The sequence below is a fragment of the Podarcis gaigeae genome, assembly GCF_964106915.1.
Source record: "Podarcis gaigeae genome assembly, chromosome: 16".
In the NCBI taxonomy this organism is placed as follows: domain Eukaryota; kingdom Metazoa; phylum Chordata; class Lepidosauria; order Squamata; family Lacertidae; genus Podarcis; species Podarcis gaigeae.
In genome coordinates, this window is record NC_139693.1 from 12,047,039 (window position 1) to 12,071,529 (window position 24,491).

Consider the following 24,491-nt stretch of genomic DNA (forward strand, 5'->3'; position numbering starts at 1 on the left):
TCCCAGTTCTACGACAATTTTATTCGGCTACGAGTGATCGCCAAAGAAGACTCAGAAATAAGTCCCACTGATTTCAGTGGCACTTACTCACAAGTAGGCGTGCAGCCTACATTTGCAGGATGTGAACATCTGGGTATTTATTTCCTAAAAGAGATCGAAATCCTATGTACGTCCTATTGAACACCGTGGGAAATTGGCTCCCGAGGAAGCAAGCGAGCAGGCAACCCTCTCGTATCACCCTGGATTAAACCCCATGAAGCTCAGGAGGACCTACTGTACTCCTGAGTAAATGTGGCACAAGCATGGGCTGCAACAGGTTGCAGTCTTTATGTACGTTTTCTCGGGCGTAAGCCCCACTGATGTTTAGTGGTGGCTCACTTCCGAGTAAGACTTTTCATACGCCACGCGCGTTTGGGAGTAGGCGCATCCTTGCGCGCACAGATTTCCATGTTTTTACTCGCAAAGTAAATCCCAGTGATTTTAGTAGGGTCTGACTTGGGAATTGTGTCTCATAGGTTTCAACGAGTAGACACAGGAGTGATCTGCAAGGCTGCAAAGCACCGCAGTTCAGTGCTTATTTGGAATACGAAGACTGTTGGACAGAGGGAGTGACTTCCGAGTTAAGCACGTGCAGGATCGCGCTTGCTTGCTCGGCTTCTTTGCATTCTAATTTCAAACGTTCTGGCTTTCGAGTTGCGTAATAAGGCCGCTCCTCACTACTTTGTATTGGCAAATAAGCCTGCCAGTTCTACGAGGTGCACAGTGTGCACTTTTTTTGTATACCGACCGCGCTGCTTACAAACACTTAACAATATGGCTATTTGACACATTTCCAAGCAACCTCGGGTTAGAAAACAAGCGCTGCCCCACCCACAGCTCCACGTGGTTGGGAACAAAAATTAACCGGAACTGACCGGGAGGAAGGTCAGGTTTCTCATACGCGCGGGAGGGCCGTTGCGCATGGTCGCCGGAAGTGAGTGATAAAAGACCGCCGGAAGTGAGTGAGAAAAACTGGCCTTTCAACCAAACCGGAAGTTGGCCGAGGCTTATTACGCACGCACATGTTACCTTCGCTTGCTTTGGTGGCCGCTGTCTTGAAAACATGAAGCTCCTGACGCACAACATGCTCACCTCCCACGTGCGAGGAGTGAGGCCCGGTGGAGGATTCCCCCTTCGTATCCAGGTAACGGGGATTTCTTCAGACCACGCCCACTTTCCCACTCTAGAATTGGGTGGTGGGAGCAGAGTATATATAACGTGGGGACTTGACAGCCAGGGTCCCTGCTTCACACGCACCCGCCACTTTGTTTTTGCTGCCTAACTGGAATCTGGTGTTTATGCTTGCTGACAACTATCACCAGTATTTAGTATCTCTGTAGTGCTTGCAATGAACAATCGTTTAGCTGAAAAACAATGCTGTAAGGTTGAGCTTTGTCTCCATTTATTGTGTTTATTTCCTACCTTTTCTCCAAGGGACTCAAGGTGGAGTATGTGGAATACAGCATTGCTGTGTTATATCAAGTCAGATTGTTGGTCCATCTAACTTTGTCGAACTTGCTGGTAATGGCTCTCTGGGGTATCAAACAGAGCCTCATTGGAAATGGCGTATATTAAAACTCTGATTTATTTAAACACACACGCATGCACACATCTTCCCCCTAAGGCCACTTGCCAGTTATGTGACAAGTGAATTAGTGGCTTTCTAGTTCAGTTTCTTAGCCACAATACTGCATCCACTCTCATTTATATAGCACATTTAATGTGCTGAAATTTCTTAATTTAGATTGTTAGTAATCTGTAGACTATTATTGTTGTAGATTTGTGGTGCAGAAGTAATACACATCAGTTTTGTCATATCTGCTTACAGTCCAGTCCTACGTATATCTGCTTGGAAATAATCCCACTGAGTTCAATGGAGTTTATTTCCATAGAGGTTGGGATAGGTTTGCACCATTAGTAGGTTTAGTGCCAAAATGGAATTCTGTACCTGGGACTTCACATGTCATGCTTTTGTTACCACACTGCATGTGACATAAAGCTCTGCTGCAGGGGTGGCTGATAAGGAGCTCTCCAGATGCCTTTGTACTACAACTCCCATCAGCTTCTGCTAGCATGGTAAGGGATTATGGGAGTTGTAGTCCGAGTACATCTAGATGGCACCATGTGGACTATGCCTGTTCCAATACCATTCTCTCTGTCCTCCTCCCCCTCCACCCCTCCCACCTCTGGGAATCCTACTACACATAGGGAAATGCAGGGGGGGAAATATTTGTTCCCTTGTTCTTTGAGCCACACTGCTCTCCCATCAGTCTTTCTCCCCTCTAACAGGCCACAGAAGTGAAGGTGAACAATGTTGATTTCAACCCGGAGTTTACAGCGCGGATGGTACCCAAGGTGGAATGGGCGGCTTTGGTAGAGGCAGCGGAGAGTGTGAGTAATTGGCTCTGGAAGTTTTTTTGGGGGGGCAGGGGGAGACTGGCTAGAATTATAGAGGTGTAGTCTCTTTTTTCCCTTCCTACAGCCAATTGCTATTTATATTTGTGTGTGTGTGTGTGTGTAGACACACATACACACACGATTTCCTTCATTTACTGTAAACTACCCTGGGAATTTATGAACTGAAGGGTGTTGTATGCCTAAATAAACTTCTGTTTAGACTTCTGCACAGTCTGGAGAATGGGCAGCTTGTATGTCTCAAATGAACCAAGTGACATAGGAAGGGGAAGGAGACCACAGATTTTCAAGTGTGTTACTTGACTGGTGGAGATCTAAGGCAAAGAGCATATAGGTTCCCCGCAGTTAGTCAAGACTGCCTGTGGAGGACAGAAAAGTTTTCCATTCCTGACTTGGTGGAGATGGGCCCACCCTGTCTTCTGCCGCCACCTGAGCAGACAAATGCCAGAGTGAAGCTCATGGGTGGAGTAAAATAACCAGTATTTGGTGGTTAAAGAGAGATAACTGGTCTTTGAATAGTGTGGAAGGTTGTGAAAATGGCACAAACTGTTATATTCTGCACCCTTCTGCAGTTGGGTCACCGATCAGACCTGCCCCCTGAGCCCATCCCTGACTTCGAGAGCAATGAGGATTTCCTTCGAAAAGTCCATCATGTGCTGATGGAGGTAAGGGAACCTCTTCTTTGCCTGTTTCCCACCCCGACCCACAGAAACCTGTCATAATGCAGAGTGTGACCACTTGCCTCAATTTCTAGGAGCAAAATCTAGCATCTTTCCAATGCTGTGATATCTCCACCTATCTTCTCTCTCTTCACCTTGCCACTTCCTGTTTTCAGCTCTCAAAGTGGTGTGCAGTTCCCTTTACCTGCTGTTTTTATATTTCTTCCCGTACAGGTGGAAGTGGTGGAAGGTGTGCTGAAATGCCCAGATACTGGGCGTGAGTTTCCCATAACTAAAGGGATACCCAACATGTTGCTGAGCGAAGAGGAGACTTGAGCTGGTTTGTGTCAATGGAGCTTTGAGAAGCAAGCCTTGCGGGTGAGGGGGGTGGGATATGTTCCTGTGGAAAGCCCATCACCCTTATTTTTCTGTTGGGGGGAGGAGATGCTCTGAATATAATATTGGGTTGCTTTTTTGTGCATGTAAATAAATGCAAGTTATTGAATCTCGGTGTGTCAATTTAACTGTGTGGATCTCTTGTTGTTGCCCCTTATTGTGCAGGTTCTTGATGTCCCCGTTTGTCAGCCTTATTCGTCACCATTTTTAGCAAACGCTTCTCTTCTCCCCGCCCCCCAAGAATACAGAGTGGGTTTAACTGTGCAATGGAATGCACTTGCAGAGTTCTGAGGTCCCAGAATGAACGACGGTATTTTAGACTGCTGGTGGGGAATGCCATTTTTGAATGCACTCCTATATCAGTTTATTTAAAAACAACACACCTTGTAAGTAGAAAGCTAGCACAGCAACAGGAGCAGGGAGGCTCTGGCTCTCCCTGATGTGCTAGGTTTTTTGTTTAATGTTCAGGGTGTTCTTTGCAAATCAAGACAGCTTTCCGGAGTAATTTATGGCCTGCAGACGTATGTGGCTCAGTCATCTGTGGCCTGATGCTGTTTGTTCAAGCAGGCAAAGTGGCACTATCCCATCACCGCTCAGACTCTGCCTCAATTATCAGGAGGTAGAATTTCCTCATCCTGAACTTTGAGGGGGTTAGATGGGAAAGTGCATTCACCCTCCTAGAGCTCCAGTCACTATTACAGGGAATTCAGACAGGGATGACAAAGTCTTTTTGATCTGAAGCCCACATTGACACTCAGCCACCCCTCCAAGGACCTCATGTCTCTTTCAGCTGGAACGTGTGCCAGTGGTAGGTGGGGAAAAGCAAGCGGGATATTGGAGGAGATTCCAGAAATTTCTACAAATGCACAAAGATCTCTTCATCCAGGCCAGTAAGAAGCATGGATTATCAGAGTTCAAGGACACATTCCAACCAGGGAGGCTACACAGCAAGACAAGGAAGGGGTGTGGCCTAGGGAGAATTCCAAGAATCTGATAGGTGGCGATTTATAAAAAATAAATGTTGCGATGACCACCTACCTGCATGGCTTATACAAAAGAATTAGATCATTTCTCATGGAGAACATTATCAGTGGCTATCTTAAGCTCTGCCTCCACTGTCAAAGGCAGTATGGGCCTCTGAATACCAGCTGCGGGGGAATCGCAAGTGCGCCAGAGTTGCTGTTTCACTCGGATCCTGCCTGTGGGATTCCCATTGTGTTATTTGGTCAGTGTGAGAATAGGATGCTGGACTGGACAAGTCTCTTTTTATGTTCTTAAGGACAAGTCTTTGGGAAGCAAAACTGAACTATATATCAGAAAGCCCCAGCATCACACCCTGCAATATTTCACTGATGTAAACAGGGAGTTGTTCGTAAGACCTCCAGCTAGATTATCCCATTTGACCACCTTATGGAAGTTTCCTTAGGCCATTCATTCATTCCCAGGGTGCTTGTAATTTAGATGACAAGCTCAGCTGACTTTTCCCTAAGAGAATACATTGCTTTGTTGGGGAGGGGGCAGCTCAAGTTGTTGAGCTTTTATTAAGAAATCAAAGTTTCTTGGGAAATCGCGGGTAAAAATACATTATTTTCTGCTGGGGTGGGGGGACAGAACCTCAGGTCATTGAGTACTTTCAATGCTTTTAAATACTTGTGGATCCAGAGGGCACACCTTCCCCCCCTGGGCTATGACAGTGTGTTTTCCCAGCCTCATCACACAGCACGCAGGAAGACAACAACAGACTGCAGTTGACTTGTCAGGCCGCAATGGCCTTTTTTAATTTGTTCAGTAATAGAGCTCTCTATGAATGTGTATGTGTAGCCGCCTATACACAAATCAGAGGTATTTATAATATGTACACACACATAATTTAATACAAAAAAAAATTCTCCAGCTTCTCCTCTCCCCTCCCCCCCCGCAACCAGGGCAAGGGAGGCTGCAGCCCACCTCCCTTCCATGCGTAGGTGGGGGGGAAGGAAGAGAGCCAGAAATGGGGTAGATTTCTTTTTCCTGCAACAAATATACAGTAAAATATATTGCTATGTACACGGCTCTCAGCTACAGGCCATGCAGCCTCCCTCCTTGGTTTAAGTTAGAGCAGGAACAGGGAAGCTGCAGGCCACCGCAAGCGTCGTCGTTGGACTCCAACTCCCATCAGCCACTGCAGCCAGCGTGGCCCATGGGAGTTGTAGTTCCAACAGCTGGTGGGCCAACGTAGCTTCCCCACCCCCCTGGTTTGGCGGGTCAAAAGGGAATTAAGGAGAGGAGGGGAAGAGGTTTTATTTATTGCTTTGGGTGTAAGATGGGGTTGGCTTAATGGGGACGCAGGGAGGAACTAGCTGCTTAGCCTCATAGTGTGAGGGGAGTTGTGGGAGTGGGGTTGATATGAAATCACACCTGGAAAAAAAAAGCACAAATTGCCTTTTTAACTATTGCTACAAGGGAATTAAGTGAAAGAACTTTGGATGGAGCGTGAAAGGCCCTGCCTTTTCCCTTCTGCAGAGGAGGAGCGGAGGGGGGGGCTGGACTCCCACCACTGCAGCCGCACACTCAAACACACCCCTTTCCCCACTTTTTTTAAGGCAGACTCCATGCAAAGCAGAAACAACGTAAGACACAACCTCCTCTCCCCCCTGCATCATGGGGACCCTCCCCCAAGTTTTTAAATTATTATTATTATTATTAATATTATTATTGCTTATAAGTGATAATGCAACATTCCCAGAGGGAGGGTGGGCCTTTGTGAGGGAAAGAGAAACGGGGGGGGGGGCGGACTATCGTCCCCTGAGAGACGCCCTAATGAAGAGACGTGGTACTAAGGAGGCAGAAAGGAGGTCAAAAAGAAAAGAAAAGTGTTGTGGGTCTTCCTTCCCCTCCCCAAATCTCTCTCCCTCCTTATTTCTGGAGAGCTGTGGCTCTGCGGTTTCGACACTCTCGCCCTCATTAAGGTGCATTTGGCTGGGCCCAGCCCAGGGGCAAAACCAAGATGGCGTTCGAGTGGTGTAGGAAAGAGGCCGTCAACCTCTTGTCTCTGCTCTCCATCCCGTGCTATCCTGTAGCTGCATCCTGGGGCAAGAACAAACCAACCCCCAACACACACACACGTGCACACACACACACAACCCTCCCCAACAACTACCCTTCCTCCTCCATGCCTCGCAAATGCAATATGGCTTCCAGGCTAGAGCTACAGTGGCTAACACCCACCCCCTGCCCTTCCCTAAGTTAATAAATTAAAAATTAAAGTATGGCTTCCAGTGTGAATGTCAAAACTTTCTCTGTCTCCCTTTCTCCCTGCCCCACGTTGCGGCAGCCCAGCCTCTGACGTCCAGAAGGGCTGGTGTTTTGTGTTGTTGTTGTTGTTTTTTTTTTTTTAAAAAAACATTTCTCTGCCTCCCCCATGGGGTCTGTTCTCTTCAGAAAAAAAAAAGTCAGCCTCAGTGCAAAGCAATGGGCAGCTATCACATTTGCATACATTGAAATGCGTTTTTTTAACATGAGGCAGACGAGCGGCGGTTCTGGGAGGGGGGGATTGTGTGGGAGGGGAAAACCCAAGCCCCGTTCCATTTCTGCACGCGCCCCCCCCACAACAATCCCCGATAACCAGTCAGTCTGTACTTCGCTCCCCCCCCCCCAAATCCTGTCCCCTGCCCTCCCCTCCCGGCCTCCTCCTTCAGTCCATCATTGCTTCCAGCATCTCCAGGAATAGCTTATGCATGGGGACCTTGCCCTCCAGTTTGAGGCTGTAGAAGTGGTGGAGGACGCGGGTGGCTGTCTGGCGGAGGAGAGGCAGCGTGAGGAGGAGGCGGCCGGCCCGGCGGGGCTCCTCGGGGCGCCTCGATGCTTCGTATTCCAGCAGGGCCTCGTGTAGTACGTCCCGGAGCCGCTGCACGGCTGCCATGTCTTCAATGTGCACCGAGTCTGGAGGAAACAGGAAGGGTGGGAAATAGATGCACACAGAAGCCATTAGGACCCCTAGCTTGATGGAAGAGACTCCAGGAGCTTCAGTAGCCGGGAGTACCTTTTGCCACTCTTGTTTTTTGTTTTTTTAAATCTTATTGATTTTCCAAAAATTTTAAACAAACAAACCAACATAAATCTCAACCATATTTAAACCTAACTTAGTAACATTGTTAAGTGACATTCTCGTATCCCCCTGGTTGAATTTCAGTGTATATCATTATTAGCAGTTTTCCAAAACCAATATTCTTATAAAATTAACTTGATCATTGAACATCTTTCTTTCTCTCCAATTCGGCATTAAACATAGAAATTCATCACATTGCATATTTAAATCCTAAGCCTATCTGGTATTTGCAAGCTTTTCCAATTAATTAAGCTTAACATATTTAACTAAATGATCTTTAAATTTCATCCATTCTTCCTGGTAATCTTCCTCCTTTTGCCACTCTTGGACAGGGGCAGCCTGGCCATGTTAATTCATGCACTGAGATTGCTGAGGGGCACTTTTTAAACCTGTATAGGGATGTTTATAATTCGAAAGCACCTCCGGGTGCAAGTAGATAAATAGGGACCGCTTACCAGCGGGAAGGTAAACGGCGTTTCCGTGTGCGGCTCTGGCTCGCCAGATGCAGCTTTGTCACGCTGGCCACGTGACCCGGAAGTGTCTCCCGACAGCGCTGGCCCCATGCCTCTTGAGTGAGATGGGCGCACAACCCCAGAGTCTGTCAAGACTGGCCCGTACGGGCACGGGTACCTTTACCTTTACCTTTATGTTTCTGTATATGCTGGAAGTCACCCAGAATGACTCAGGAAACCCAGCCAGATGGGTGGGGCTCTATTATTATTATTATTATTATTATTATTATTATTATTATTATTATTATCATACCTTGCCCACTTGGCTGGGTTTCCCCAGCAGCTCTGGGCGACTCCCAACAGAATATCAAAAACTATAAAACACCTAACATTAAAAACTACCATAAACAGGGTTGACTTCAGATGTCTTCTGAAAGTTGTGTAGTTGTTTATTTCCTTGACATCTAGTGGGAGGGCGTTCCACAGGGCGGGCGCCACTACCGAGAAGGCCCTCTGCCTGGTTCCCTGTAACCTTACTTCTCACAGTGAGGGATCTGCCACAAGGCCCTCGGAGCTGGACCTCCGTGTGGGGGTGGAGACGCTCCTTCAGGTATACTGGGCAGAGGCCGTTTAGGGCTTTAGACTAGTCACATACCCACCTCACAGGGTTGTTGTGAGGAGAATATGGAGAATCTGGGCAGAGCAATGTATGTCACCCTGGAGGAAAGGTAGGATATAAAGGAAACAATAAACATTGTGGGGAAAGCCCCCCCCCACCCGCCTGGCATCTCTCTGCCTGTGAAAGGGACTCACCTGAGTTGGCAAGCGCCAAGGCCTTGAGAAGCACATATTCCTCTCGCTCCAGGCGCAGGGCCCGGTACTTGCGCACAAGCTGCAGGACCACCCCACTGAGCTCCAGCAACCCCGCCGCCCTTGCCGCCTCCTCATCCAGAGCAAAGTCCTCCGCGAAGACGATTTCGTCCTCGCAGGGCAACGAACGCCAGGCCACCCCCAGCAGCAAGACCTCCAGCCACACGCTCTGCAGTACAGACATCTGGTCCGCCAAGGACAGCGCCGGAAATCCTGAGCCAGGAAGGACAGAACAGGAAAGAAAAGGAAAGGAAAGGATGAAGAGGGATTAATTCACCGCTAACTAACTGGTTGCCGGGTGGCCTGTGGCGAGCAGAAATTGATTCCAAGCAACCAAGTGTGGGTGCTTAGAAATGATTCATTGCTTTTTTTGGATGAGGTTTCTGTCAGGTGGATTTGTAGCTGGTTGACTGACTGAACCCAAAGAGTACTCATTAATGGTTCCTCATCATCCTGGGGAAAAGTGACAAGTGGGGTGCTGCAGGGTTCTGTCCTGGACCCATTGTTGTTCAACATCTTTATAAATGACTTGGATGAAGGAATTGAGGGGAAGCTCATCAAATTTGCAAATGACACCAAATTGGGAAGGTTAGGTAATGCAGCAGGAGACAGAATCGTGATTCAAGATGACCTTAGACTAGCGAACTGGGCCAAAAATAACAAAATGAATCTCAAAAGAGACAAATATCAGGTTCTACACTCAGGCAAGAAGAACCAGCAGCACAAATATAAGACACATGGCTTGCTAGTAGTACATGTGAAAAGGATCTAAGGGTCTTAGTAGACCATAAGCTTAACACAAGTCAACAGTGTGATGCAGCAGCAAAAAAAGCTAATGCTATTCCAGGCTACATCAAGAGAAATGTATCTTTCATATCAAGGGAAGCAACAGATGACCCTTGTGGTCCCTCCCAACTCTACAATTCTATGAATAGAGTGGTACTATTTTGCCTTGATCAGACCACACCTAGAGCACAGTGTCCAGTTTGGGGCACAATTTAAGAAGGATGCTAACAAGCTGGAATGTGTGCAAAGGAGGACAACCAAGATGATCCAGGGTCTGGAAGCCAAGCCTTATGAGGAATGGTTGAGAGTTGGGTATGGTTAGCCTGGATAATAGGAGACTGAGGGGAGATATGATAGCCATCTTCAAGTATTTACAGTGGTACCTCGCAAGACGAAATTAATTCGTTCTGCGAGTTTTTTCGTCTTACGAATTTTTCGTCTTGCGAAGCAAGCCCATAGGGAAATTCGTCTTGCGAAGCAACTCAAAAAACGAAAAACTCTTTCGTCTTGCGAGTTTTTCGTCTTACGAGGCATTTGTCTTGTGAGGTACCACTGTAAAGGGTTGTCACATGGAAGGTGGAGCAAACTTGCCTTCTCCTGCTCCAGAGGGGAGCACTCCAAAAAATGGCTTCGAGCTACAATAAAGGAGTTTCCAACCGGACACTGGGAAGAATTTTCTGATAGCAAGAGCTGTTTGGCAGTGGAACAGTCTTTTTCAGAAAGTGGTGGGCTCTCCTTCCTGGGAGGTTTCTAGACAGAGGTTGGATGGCCATCTGTCATGGATGCTTTAACAGGTAGCTAGGAGTCGCCGGGAGAGAGTGGATGGCAGAAAGAGAGAAAGCAATGAGGTGCCCCACGCACCACCACCAACTCTGGATCCCAATGGAGTATTCCTGAGCCTTGTGCCAAGCTCAGCAATGGACCAGAAGTCGTTGTGGGTCTTTGGACAGTGGCAAGGTAATATCTGTGCAACAGCTGGACAGGCATGACCTCGAGCCAACCCTTCTCTCTCACCTGGTATGTTTTTGGCCCAGCCGATGATGACCACGATCTCCCGGTCAGCCAGATCGCACAAAGTGCTCGCTGCTTTGGCGGGACTGTCAGGAAGTGCGGGGTCGGGCATGGCGTACAACTTCTCAGGCTCCGCCACCAGCAAGTGCGACACCATTGTGTTCATTGGAGCTGCAGGGAGCGGGGGTGGAAGAGAGGATGGTGAGGATCAAAGATGAAAGAAAGAGAAGTGTCAGGAGTAAGTTGTACACTCCAGGTTCACAAATCTCCCTTTCTTCGCTTGGGGGAAGTATCCCCAAATTCAGGTAATGCAGCATTTGGCAATTAGGCCAGGGACAGGGAGCCTGTGAGCCCCTCAGAAGTTGCTGGACTACAACTCCCATGATCCTTGATCATTGACTATGCTGGCTGGGACTGATGGGAGTTGGAGTCCAACAGAGTCCAGAGGGCCACACGTTCCTCAGCCTTGATCTAATCAGGGAAGTGGGCCAAAAGAGGCCAGGGCCCAGGTTTCTCTCTCATCTTTTCTCATTTTGCCATCAATCATAGCTGTACCTGTCAGCCTAAGAGCCACTTTAAACACAAGAAAAACCAAGATGACACAATCCTCCTGGAACTATGGCACTCCAGAATGCACCACACATGTGTGTGTGCGTGTTTGTGGGTAAAACACATGTCTGAATGCTCCGCAAGGATAGAACAGCAACTTCTTCCTTGCTTGTGGGAAGTTAGCCTATTAGGGATCCTGGAATAACTGGGGGTAGTTGCTTTTAGTATTTTCTGTTACAACAATCAACGATAACAAACTTCAACAAAGTATGCAGTAGTGATGTTCTGATCACATTACCCACTCTCCGTTTTGAACTTGCATATGCGTTACAGCACATTAAAGCACTGACGACTCTGCGGACAGCATAAGTGGGATTTACATTTATAAACTCCTTAGAAGCCTGTTTAGCAGTCAGTGGCATATAAAAAAATAGATAAGCTTTCTCTCAGATGCACCCATTTTTTAAATGTACATTAGAAAGGGGAACATTCAATTGTGCAATGCCCTTCCCTCCCAATAGTACAGGCCCAGGAGCGCAATAGCGCATGTTCTACAACCCGAAAGTGTAGCTGTTAAATCCTGGCCTACGCTCTCTTCTTCTTCCTCCCAGGGTTGTGCCTGCCAGGTTGCCAAGGTAACAAGCATTGCTCACATCAGAAGCCCTTTCCAAGGGGATAATTCCACAGTGAGAACGGTACCACTGGTGGCTCCTTAAGGTTAGGAGGAGAGACAAAGGAAGCCCAGCTTCAACAAGGGGGAAAAGGCAGAGCATTTTATGGTTCAATAAAACACTCCGGAGTCCAAGGAGAGCCAAGCCTATATGAGACACTCGTAGGGATAGAACCTCAGGCCCAGGAGTGAAATGCGGCCCTCCAAGCCTTTCTATCTGGCCCTCAGAACTCTCCTTGGGCCACACCTCTTCACTGGCTCTGCTTCAAACCCTCCTTAAAGGTTTTGGCCTAGCTGAACAGCATCCTTGAACTCTAGCAATGCATTTGCTTGGAAGAATGGTACAGATAGGTGCGTGTGGAAAACTAGCCCATTGTACAATGACAAAATAAATATTCTTTCTGTCACCCTCTTTTGCTTCTGGACCTGCTCACCCGCTGGCATGTGGCCCCCGGAACATCGCCCAGAGGAGAATGTGGCCCCTGGCTTGAAAAAATGTTCTCTGGCTCTAGGATGGAGACATAGCCAAGTACACTTCTGTATGGGTCACACGCCCTGGGCCCCTTTATCCCCAAACTCTGGATAGGAGTCTGGGGTTCAGGGGGGCACCGCAGTCCTTTACCTGGTTTCTTGGTGGTCGCCGTAGCAATCTGTGGGGTGACGAATGCACTGGGGTAAGTGGCACCCTCCACCTCAGGCCGGCGCTTGTACTTCTGACGCCCTCCTCGCACCCGGTCGAGACGTACCCCTGGAGAAGACCAAAGTCGATTCAGAACATTTTCAACCTGTTAGGAGCTCCGTCTTCCTCCTGCAATTCCTCTTCTCCCCACAAGCCATTTCACATTTGCTGTGCACCCTCCCGCCCCATCAACCTTGGCGCTACGCCAGAGGTTTAGGCCCCGAGGCCCAAAGCCGTACCTTCCTTCAGCATGCCCACGCGCAGGCACTTGGTGAAACGGCAGGCCTGGCAGGCTTTCCGGCGCCGCTTCGTGATCTCGCATTCATTGGTGGCCGGACAGCTATACTCAATGCTGCCTGAGAGAGAAAGAAAAAGGGCCAGAAAGCTTTAAAAAGCTATAGTATAAAGAATATATATGCATTAAGAATATTATTTATTTATTGCATTTATATCCCACTTCCCTCCCCCCCAATGAGCTCAGTGTGGCATACATGGTTCTCCGCCTTCTCACTTAATTCCCACAACAACCTTGTGTGGTAGGATAGGCAGAGAGGAAGTGACTGAGCCCAAGATCGCCCAGTGAGTTTCCTGGCCGAATGGGGATTTGAACCCTGGTCACCCAAGTCTTAGTCTAACATTCTAGCCACTGTATTTCTTGACCCTGACTTTTGACACTTGAGGTGTATATTTTTAGGGCCCACCTAATTTCTGTGTGATATTGAAATATTGAACACACACACACAGACAATATTTTAATATTAATAATGTTTTAATTGTTGTAACCTGCCCTCAGACCTTAGGGTGTAGGTCAGGTAATAAACTGTGGTAGCAGTAATCAGCACTGGCTCTTGCATTTTTATATCAAAATAATGTTTGCATTTTAAGTCATGAGTTCTGAGTTTTGGGGTTTTTTTGTGTCTCTCGCCCTTTAATAGGACATTTTAAATTCAGATTTAAACTCCTTTTGCCCACACTTTCCTGACCCTTTTTTAATTTTATTTGTTTGATTTCACTGGATTTCTGTTTTTAATTTCCTTTTAGAAGCTTTTTACACTACTGTTCTACCGTTGCTGGGTTGTTGTTGTTGCTTTATTTTTGTTTTAAGAGTATTGCTTAATGCTTTAAAGTCATACACCATTTAGCAGAGGTTTTTTGTTTTTTTTTAATTAAGCAATGCTTCTAAATAAATAAAATAAAAACCTCTGTTGCAGCAAAGAAGACAAACGTTTGCAGCCCATGTTAGTCACACACAGAGTAAATCTAAATCCACTGAGATGAATGGATGTGACTAACTTAGGATCATTGCCACTCAGTGTCGGTAGATAATACTGAACTAGATGAAGTAATGGCCTGACTTGAGATAAAGTAGCGTCCTATGTTCCAAATGCCACATTAGCCAAGTGGAACCTCCAGGTGCAGTAATAGTATACCTCAGATTACTTGTTATGAGGCGGGAGAGGCTACAGCCTTCACAGCCTGTTTGTGGGCCCTTCTTGTGCTTTTATCCATCAGCCCCTATCCAGTGCTACAAACCAGATCAAGGAAGAGTTATCAGTGCAAGGGTTCAGGAATTACACAAGTTCAGGAAGCATTTCTTCATGGAAGACATACTTAACGTATGGAATTCCCCCCAGCACAAGATGAGGCAACAGCACTGAACTGAAATGGCTCTTTTCTTAAATTCCGTAAGTTCATGGAGGAAGAGAAGTCTATTGGGGAAAGTGTGTGGCTCAGCCGTAGAGCATGAGACTCTTCATGCTCAACGTTTTGCCCAGCGTCGGGTTCAAGCCCAGCGTTGGGCAAAACATTCCTGCATTGCAGGGGACAGGACTAAGTGATTCTCGTGGTCCCTTCCAACTCTATGATTCTAGGACATCCAGAGAGAGACAGACAGACAGACAGACAGGGTGTCTGTCTAAGGCCACATTCATACCATACATTTAAAACAGAATTGTACCATGCCAAACAACCACGTCTTCCCCTAGAGAATTCTGGGAGTTGTAGTTTCTTAAGAGTGCTGAGAATTATTAGGAGGAGGCCCCTATTCCTCTCATAGATAAACGTTTCTGATAATTGTTAAGCAAGCAATCCCTCTTCCCGGGGAAATCTGGGAATTGTAGTTTTGTGAGGGGAATAGGGGTCTCCTAACAACTCTCAGCATCCTCAACAAACTAAGGCTCCCAGAATTCTCTGGGGGAAACCATGTCTGTTAAAAGAGGTATCACAGTGCTTTTAATGCATGGTGCAAACATGGCGGGGAATCCCTGAAGAACAGCCAGGACCAAAATAAGTAGTTCATAACATGAAAGGAGAACTGCTTGATCAGGCCAAAGGCCTATCCAATCCCACCATTCTCTTCTCACAGTGGCCAAACAGATGCCTATGGGAAGACCACAGGCAGGGCATGGAAGCAACAGCAATCTCCTCACTGGTTTTCAAAAGGTAGGCTGCCTCTGATCCCAGAGGTAGTCTAGAGCACTGTTTCCCAAACTAGGGTCTCCAGCACTACAACTCCCATGATCCCTAGCTAGCAGAGCCAGTGGTCAGGGATGATGGGAATTGTAGTCCAAAACCAGCTGCAGGCCCAAGTTTGGGAAACACTGGTGTTTTCCCAAGACTTTTGGCTCGACACATTTTATGCACCTCTAACAAGTCCCCACTTACTCTAAACCCCAAAGCCTCAAACACCGGAGCCTTTCCTCATAAGCTCACCCAGGGATGGCTGTGGGCAGAATTCCTGCACTGCAGGGGGTTGGTCCCTTCCCACTTTACCATTCTATGATTCTTAAGGGAGTTACTTCACCCCCTTGTTCAGTTCTTTTTCTTAACCTTTTCCAGCTCTACAAGATCCCTTTTTGAGGCACGGAAGCCAGTACCGTACATAGTATTTCAAGTGCATACTGCACCATAATTTGCATAAAGACATAATCTCGGCAGTGTTTTTCCCCAGCCCCCTTTTCAAACCATTTCCTAAGGATTCCCAACATGGAATTCACATTTTTCACAGCTGCTGCACATTTGATCGCAGCAATTTAATTATAGTACTTCTTACAGACCAACTTGGCAAAATGCATCCTATAGGTTGGTGCTGTTTGCCACAGCAGCTAGGAATTTACATTCAAAAGGTGGGGTTTTTTTTAGGAGGGGGGTTATGGGAGACCTTTTAATGATTTTAACGAAGTGATGTGCTGATGCCGGATGCTGTAAATGTCAATTAAACTCTGTTAATGGAGAAAACTATGTGTGAGCAAAAAGCGAGGGTGTTTGCTTTTGCAAAGCCCTTTCATAATGTGCAATAAAGTTCATTCATACTCAGACGTCCTACAGTTTTATTAATCTCCACAAGTAAAAGGGACTTCTTTCTCCACCCCCTCCCCAAGTAAGCTGAACATTTAGGAAAGAGACCTAGAATATCCCTGAACAGCACAGCCCAACCCCCCACCATGGCACCAGCCCTGTTAACATCTGTTCACCGTGATAGCTAAATAGAACCTCACTTTTAAGAGACAGTCTACCAGAGGGGCAACAAGCGTCTCAGAAAGGTCTGTCTGTCATTTGAACAACAGGATGTGAGACTAGATCACGGGTGGGGAACCTGCAGCCTTCCGGACTACAACTCCCATCATCCTTGACCACTGATAGCGCTCACTGGGACTGATGGGAGTTGTAGTCCATCGCCACCTGGAGGTCCAAAGCTTCCCCACACCTGGACCAGATGACCTGATCCAGCAGGGGCTCTTCCTTTTTTAGGAACATCAGAAACTGCTTTATAGCAAGTCAGTCCATTGGTCCATCTAGCTCAGTACTGTCTACCCTGACTGGCAGCTGCTCTCCCGGGTTTCTGGTAGGGGGTCTTCCCAGCCTGACCCAGAGATGCCGGGAATTGAAACCTTCTGCATGCAAAGCAGATGCTCTCTCGCTGCCCTTCCCCAAACAAAGACCAGACCCCTTTTCTTCCCTAACAGCTTTAGGGGAACCCCAGACTTCTCTTACAGTGCCCAGGCAGGAGCGGCCTACCTTGAATAGTCCTCTTGAAGAAGGCCTTGCAGGCTTCGCAAGAGGCCACCCCATAGTGGTACCCTGAGGCAACGTCCCCGCACACCAGGCACAGCCGCTTGGGCATGGCGCTCAGCATGTACTTCCCCCGCCCCGGGGGCTCGTCCGGGTCGTCATCATGGCGTCGCCGGGAGGCCCCCGTCCCGGCAGGCAGCGCCCCAGCGGTCTCGAGCTCTTGTGGGGCCCCGCTGGCGCTGGTGTCGGAAGAGCCACTGGGGCTGTGCTGGGCGAGGCTGTCTGGGGAGGCCGGCTCCGTTTTGATGAAAAACTCTGCCCGGCGTTCCCGGGATGACATGGCTGGAGAGGGCTGCAGGAAAGAGGACACAGATGGGGAGCGTCAGAGAAGAGCTGCCACAAAATACCAAAAAAAAAAACAAAACAAAAAAAACTGAACCAGAAGGAATGTTGGAAAATATTTCCCCTTCCTAGGCCACATTCATAACACTACTGGTGCCACTTTAAAGAGTCATGGCTTCCCCCCACAGAATTATGGGAGGTGCAGTTTGTTAAGGGTGCTGAGAGTTGTGCAGAGACCCCTATTTCCCCCCAAAAGCTACAGCGGCTGGAGCTCCCTGGGAAGAAAGATTGACTGATAAATCACTCTGTGCACCTTTAATTCCTAGGTTGCTTTGGGGGAAAGTCGCGACTGTATTGAGTGCTTTAAATGTGTAGTGTACATGTAGATCCAGCATCCTAAAAACTGACAGAGTTGCACAGGTTAAGTCCCGTTTTCTTAAAAAATGGACGGAGCCCTTCAGTGTGATAAAGCTTAAAGGTGGTGTTCCAAGGCAAACCTTTAAAATAATGATGATTAATCCGTTTCTCACTCAGAAGGGACCACAATCACAAACAGAATTCAGCGGCCGGGCTGTGACAAAGAGCAGTGAGCCACAGTGCGCCGTCCCAAATCCTGCCCTGTCACTTGGATGTGCGTCACAAACCCACCACCCAATCAGGGACCAGCATGGAATTTGGGGGGCTAGGCCAAGTTAGCCAACCAGGAGGAAGAATCTGACGACAAATCAATCAGAAGAACCGAGTCAGGGCGTGGGGGGGGGGGGCGGGGGACAATAACCCCAGTACAGTGGTACCTCGGGTTACATACGCTTCAGGTTACAGACTCCGCTAACCCAGAAATAGTGCTTCAGGTTAAGAACTTTGCTTCAGGATGAGAACAGAAATTGTGCTCCGGTGGTGCGGCGGCAGCAGGAGGCCCCATTAGCTAAAGTGGTGCTTCAGGTTAAGAACAGTTTCAGGTTAAGTACGGACCTCCGGAATGAATTAAGTACTTAACCCGAGGTACCACTGTAATTTCATCAACCTGAGTTTAGGGGGCCTCCAGTTTCGCTGCTCCATCTGGGGAGCTGCCCCCCACTGAAGGAAGCGATAGCATATACCCCAATTCTACATTCAACTCCGTTAATGGAGACATAGCAAGGAAGAGCTTTGGGGATGGCCAACCGTGGCTTAATTCAGACAGGCCAAGAGACTCTCTTCAAAATTTACTGCCTTTTTGGCAGCGTCCTATGTGTGGGAATGCGGGGGGAGAGTGTTCCTCACTCCATGAAAGCCCTGCAATGTAGGCCTCCCCCCCCCTTTATCTCATCAACCTACACACTGTCCACCCCACAGCTGCTGGCCTTGGGATCCAGCATCCCGCCAGAAGAATGGAGCGGCCTCAAGGTCACTCCAGGGAGATACAATCAGGCACCCAGGCAGGGCTGGAGATAGCATCAAAGGCAGTGCACTCTCGCTGCCTCTGGTCCGGTCCTGTCCTGTCCCTGACCGCCTCTTTGGAGAACAGCAACATTCTGGGGCTTTGAGAGTTAAATGTAAACACGCAGAGGACAGGAATAGCCGCTTGGCTCAGCAACCTGACATCTCTTCTCTCCCCCCTCCCTGCCCCTGCAACTTCAATGCAACAAAGATTAACCCTCCAACACATGAATTGTGCCCCCCTCCCATCTCCTGCACACCTTAGCTTAAGGCTCTCTGCCCCCCCACCTCTTCTGCACACTGGATTGTTGAGGTTTCCTTCCATAACCAGCCAAGATTTCATACTGATGTCCTGGCTACATATTGGGAGGTTGTTGTGTCTCTCTGCCCTCCCCCTTCTGAGTTTGGAGAAGGGGCAAAAGTGACCAGGGAGAGCCGTTTTTAAATACCCCTCCTCAAAGCAACTAGGCCTGCAGTGCAGGGATGAAATGCAAATATAACTTTTAAATTGTACTGCTTTCACATTTCGATGTTTGCCGCCCTGGGCTCCTTTGGGACCTAGGGCGGGATACAGATTCCATAAACAAGCACATAAAATTGATGAAAATATTACTAATAATAAGCACCTGTGGTTCATTATCTAGCACTATTTGTGTGTTCTGAGCAGTGCCCTGAGCGAAAGAGAAAGACCAGTAATCACCCTAGGACAGCGTCTTTAACTCCAGGCACGCAAGACACCTCTTAGCGCACGCCGCTCTGCCCCCGCACCCCTAAGTGACACCCCCTCTGTGTCTCTATTAATAGGTTTACCCTCCCCACTTTTGCCAGGCCAGTCAAAGGACCTTTGTCCTCTGTGGATCAGTGCATCATCCCTTACCCAATCGGGGACAAGAGTGGAGTTTATGCAGGAGGAGGAGGGGGGCAACATGGGCCAGAGAGAGGGGGCTAGGAGACATTGCCCAACTTTCTCCCAACCCACCACACACACACACACACACACCCAGCAGGCAGAAGCCATTCAGAAAAGTCCATGCGCACATTGGCCACAGACTTTTGATCGTTCTCAGGACTCCATAAAGCAGGAGACTTTGTGAAATCAGGGCAGCTGTCTCAACCTCCCGGACACCTCTGCACACCACCTCCCTGCAGCTGAACAATGTGTGGTCATGTTTTCTCGGGCTCCATGTGGAAAGCCTGTGTGCCCATGACCTTTGACCCTTCTGCAGTTCACTTCTGTCACTCTCCCCCGCACACCCCACTTACTACGGGCCGCAGTGCCCCCTAGTGGCCGAGCGGTGAGGCCAGCTGGGCAAAAGAGACAGGGCACTCTCATGTCTGAGCCCTTTTCGTTCACACGTGCCCATGCGCGCATGAGTTTGCTATGCACATGGCTGCGAAAAGGTTTCCCCATCCTGGCAGCTGCAGGGGGTATATGCAGACCGCGTCTGTACACACAAGGGAGACTTCTCCACTCATCTGGGCGCAGCACTTCAACATCTCCATGTGCGGCTGTGAGCACATCAGTGCGCCCTCCTTGTACATACGCAAGCATTTCTCTTTCAGTGCCCTTGCACCTAGGCAAGCAGGCCTACACAGGTGCCTACGAGGGACTCACCTACACCTGCACAACACACAATATCCGCACTATGTGACCTTAAATCATGTCCCCCACCCCCCCGCCGGCTGCGCCATGCCCCACAATGCTTGTCCCCAGGTCTGCGCACTCTGCTGCAGGAGCACGACTCTGCCTGGCAGCGTCAACTGGGACATCCACACGAGCACTTTCATGCCCCTGATCTCTGCCCACACATCTCTCCACTCCCCCCCCCACATGATTTTTGCCCTCTGCCACACTAACAGAGGCGCCGCAATAGACGTGTGTACACCCGTAGTACACCGATATCTATTTGCATGTGAGTGAGTTCTGGCGCACTTGGGGGCGCCGGCGCGTCTAACGACGCGCGTCTGCCCCCGAATGGGGGCACCGTGGTGTGTATGTCCCCCCCCCCCACTTCCAGAACCCTGTCTGCCCCCGCCCCCTGTTTTCTGGATCGGGCGCTCTCTTTCCCTGCAAGGCAACCAACCTCCCACAACGAAAGCGCCGGTCACATGGAGCCGGTTTGGAGAAGGGGGCTGGGATTGGGGGGGGGGCGCGATCGTCAGAATACACCCCGCTTCTTCCTCCTCCTCCTTCTCACGATCGCACTGACCTTGGTCGCAGCCAAGGGCTGGGAGCTGCAGGAAGCGCTGGCAGCGGCGGGGTCCGAGCTGTGTCCGAGCGGGGCGGCTCAGTGGCCCCGCGCGCCGGGGACCGGCCGGGCCATGGGCTGGGGCTGCGCGCTCGCTCCTCGCTCCGGCTGTAGGACACAAAAGGACATCGCAACCCACTTCCTACTCGGCTTCCTCCAGCTGGTGGGGGCGGGGCCTGGAGATGAATATGCAGAGCAGAGGGGCGGGGACAACGCGGTCCCCCCCCCCTCCACCTCTCCAAGGCGCTTGCTGCGCTCTTCTCAACAACGCGCGCCGGCCGCGGCTGCTGGCAACGTGGCGCCCGGAGAGGAGCAGCAGGAGCCAGGAGGAGGAGGAGGACGGGGGGGGGGAGGCGGGCGAGGGAAAAGTCGTCTCTTGGCCAACGCCCCCCGCGTGGTTAGCCAGTCCGATCGCGGGTGGGAGAGACCTGGGTGTGCGCGCGTCCCGCTCTCTCCCCGCAGCCCCGCTTCTCAAGGTCACCCGGGAAATGGAACCTACCAGTTAAGTAGAAGGAGCTCCGTGGAGCCTCCACTGCCAGGGGCAGTCTACCTACTGGTGGGAAAAGCAAGGAGGAGGGAGGAAAGAGAAAAGAGAAGGCGGGGAGATGGCCCACCGGCCAAGCTTGAGCCAGACACAGCGCCCGCATTCGGTTCTTCTGGCCGTGGCAGCCAGAGTGCGGTTGACCTCCGCACAGTTTGCAGGAGCGAGTGAAGCATGTGAGATCCTGGCAGCGAAAACAGCAAGAGAGTTTTGTGGTACCTTAAAGCTTAACAAATGTGCCATCTGCAACCTTCTCCAACCTATCGAAATCGAGCTACAAATGGCATCACCTTAGCCAGCACTACTTCATTTAATATATTATTATTATTATTATTATTATTATTATTATTATTATTATTATTATTTAGTTATAAATTATATTTTTTACATTTGATACAAGTGGGTTCTGTAACAAAATGTTGCAGCGTGGAGTGCTTCTGGTCTTGGCACCTGCTAGCTTGCCGGCTATGCTCTTTCCCAGAAAACTCCATTCCATTCCCCCATATGCTTCCACATCCCAACAGTTAGCTAGCATTTTGTGCTCACTGAGCATGCTCAGTCCTTGAGCTGAGTGTGAGTGTGAGTTTCCCTTAGGATTCCTCCCCCTTTAAAGTTTTTTTTTTTTGACCAGTAAGCCCACAACATACATTCTTTTTTCTTATGCAAACACAACCTTACATGGGCGTCAAACAAACAAACAAATAGGAAAGACAAGGGGGAAAGCAAAATAGGCAGTAGAAAAAAACGTCAGGAGGAGGCGGGAGAGCAGGAAACATCAGTTGGCAATCCCATCAGTTGGAAACATCAGTTGGCAATCCCTGGGAGAGTGTTTGGGCATCAGAGTTGGAGAGTGAGAGATGGCCTAACAAGAGCATGGAGAGCAAGCAGGGGTGGTCTGAGAGCAAGGGAAAGGTGGTCTTAGCCCTCCTGGCTTTACGTGTTGTTGCATTTGTGGGCTTACTGTATTTGCAAATCTTGAGGCTCCCCATAGCCTCTTCATGCCTTCCTCTTTTGCATGGACAGTTCTATTTTAGCTGCATAAGACTTGACCCTTAAGAATGAGAGCTGGACCTTAAAGAAGGCTGATCGCCAAAGAATGGATGCTTTTGAATTATGGTGCTGGAGGAGACTCTTGAGAGTCCCATGGACTGCAAGAAGATCAAACCTCTCCATTTTAAAGGAAATCAGCCCTGAGTGCTCACTGGAAGGACAGATCCTGAAGCTGAGGCTCCAATACTTTGGCCACCTCATGAAAAGAGAAGACTCCCTGGAAAAGACCCTGATGTTGGGAAAGATGGAGGGCACAAGGAGAAGAGGACGTCAGAGGACGAGATGGTTGGACAGTGTTCTCAAAGCTACCAATGTGAGTTTGACCAAACTGTGGGAGGCAGTGGAAGACAGAAGTGCCTGGCATGCTCTGGTCCATGGGGTCACGAAGAGTCGGACACGACTAAACAACTAAACAACAAAAGATAGGCTAATGTTAACAACACAAGCTTGAAAGCTTGCCACCACCCAGGGCCGTCTTTAGCAGATGCGACGCTGGGGTGCAAATATCTGCCCAGCGCCCCCAAATTACCATGGATAGTGGGGGGGGGGGAGCTGTGCACTGCCAGCCATGGGGGGCGGTCTGCAACAATCCCCCATGCCGCTGTGGGAGAGCAATCCCCACAGAGGCTTGGGAGGCAAGCTGCATGCCCACCAGCCATATGGTTGACAGGGCGCAGCTGGCAGGCATGCAGGGAAAGGGGGAAGCCGCCAGCAAAGCTGCACAGCTCCCCACTCACTGGGGCGTCCCTGAGAGGCTGTCGCCCTGGTGCAACGCACCACTAAGCCCTATGGCGAAGACGGCTCTGCCACGACCATAACGAGACATAACAGTACATGAAACTATGGGTTAAAGTTTACTTACAGAAACATTGTAAAATTAAGGAATGTTAGAAGGATGTTGGAATGAAGTTATGTGGTTTTAGCAGAAATGTTATAAAGGATTAAGAAAAAATAGATTGTTAATTGGTGAAAAGAGGGAAAGTAAAGTTACATCAGTTTAAGATAAATGATAGGACAAAAATTGGGAAAGATGGAAAGGATTTGCTGAAATAGCTAACCGAACTAGAATACAAAAAAGGGAGGTGTGAGGAAGTCAAGGAAACAAGCAAATGAAAGATAAGTTATGGGAAGGTTTTGTTTGTTTGTTTGTTTCAAATTGTTTCTATTCTTTTGTTTTTTTGTTTTTTTCTTTTTTATTATGATGTGTTGTCTTGTTTTTGTGTAATTTGGTGTTTTCTCTTTTCTTTTTCTGTAACCTTTAAAACTTTAATAAATATTATCTTTTTTTAAAAAAGTAAGTGAAACTATGGCTTAGCGCAAGCAAGCTGGCTATGGTTTGGCTTAGCGTTACGTCCAAACGTGGGCTTGTAGTTTATCTCCCCAGACAAACAAACCACAAACAATAAGACACAGAACAAACCTTTGGCTACAAATCATGGCAACCCAACCTCTGTTTAAAAACTTATGGAGCCACCTTTGCCAATGAAAAACCTCCTCAAGAGTTCTCACAAATGGATTAGTCTTCAGCAGCAAGTTGTTCAAATCAATATGTCGCCCTGCAGAGGAGGATCATAGAATTTGGCACCATATCATAGTGTGTGTGAGAAAGGGGGGGGGGGAGAGGGAGAGAGGAAGAATTATTGGCCCAAGGCCACTGAGTCCGTTCATATTCGAACCCTGGTCTCCCAGGTCCTAGCCCAACACTCTAACCACTACACCACACTGGTTCTAGGCTGCCTTTCAAGACATCTCCCTCTTGCAAAACTTAAGTCCATGCTCATATCAAATTCATTTTGAACAGCTGAAAAAAGAACCATTTAATTAAAACTAGCCATTTAAAACCAGCAGCGATACGTGCTGTTAGAAAAGGTCGGCTGAGCCCAGCGTTTAAATTACAAGCACCAGGGGAATAAATGGGTTTTAAACAGGCCTTGAAAACCATCAATAAGGCGATCAAATGTAAGGCTGGGGGCCTTTCAACATCTCCCTCTTTGCATCCGTGAAATGTTGCAAGGTGCGATACTAGGGCTCTCCAGCGCTCTGATCTGCTAGGGTTGCTGGATGAGTCCAGCATATCCTGTTCTCACAGTGGCCAAATCCCATCTATTATTATTATTATTATTATTCTGCCTTATACCTGCAGGTCTCAGGGCAGTTCACAAGATAAAATCACAAGATAAAAACACAAAATACATAATATAAATGAAAACAAGAACAACCCCAAAATCCGCCCTCCCCAACATATTTTAAAAGGGTACTGGGTGTC

At 48.6% G+C, this 24,491-nt stretch overlaps 2 protein-coding genes across 2 annotated transcripts; one reads left to right on the plus strand and one right to left on the minus strand.

Annotated features, from left to right (window-relative positions):
• Positions 1-238: 238 nt before the first annotated feature.
• On the plus strand, positions 239-6,875 carry TRMT112 (tRNA methyltransferase activator subunit 11-2). Its single transcript, XM_083716190.1, has 4 exons — positions 239-1,183; positions 2,329-2,430; positions 3,027-3,119; positions 3,348-6,875. The coding sequence occupies exons 1-4, from the start codon at positions 1,103-1,105 to the stop codon at positions 3,447-3,449; spliced, it is 378 nt and encodes a 125-aa protein (XP_083572316.1). The 5' UTR covers positions 239-1,102; the 3' UTR covers positions 3,450-6,875.
• ESRRA (estrogen related receptor alpha) lies at positions 5,264-20,791 on the minus strand. Its single transcript, XM_083715913.1, has 7 exons — positions 20,596-20,791; positions 16,631-16,976; positions 12,853-12,969; positions 12,557-12,682; positions 10,719-10,886; positions 8,862-9,131; positions 5,264-7,430 (listed from the first exon to the last, which is right to left on the minus strand). The coding sequence occupies exons 2-7, from the start codon at positions 16,962-16,964 to the stop codon at positions 7,183-7,185; spliced, it is 1,263 nt and encodes a 420-aa protein (XP_083572039.1). The 5' UTR covers positions 16,965-16,976; positions 20,596-20,791; the 3' UTR covers positions 5,264-7,182.
• Positions 20,792-24,491: the final 3,700 nt, after the last annotated feature.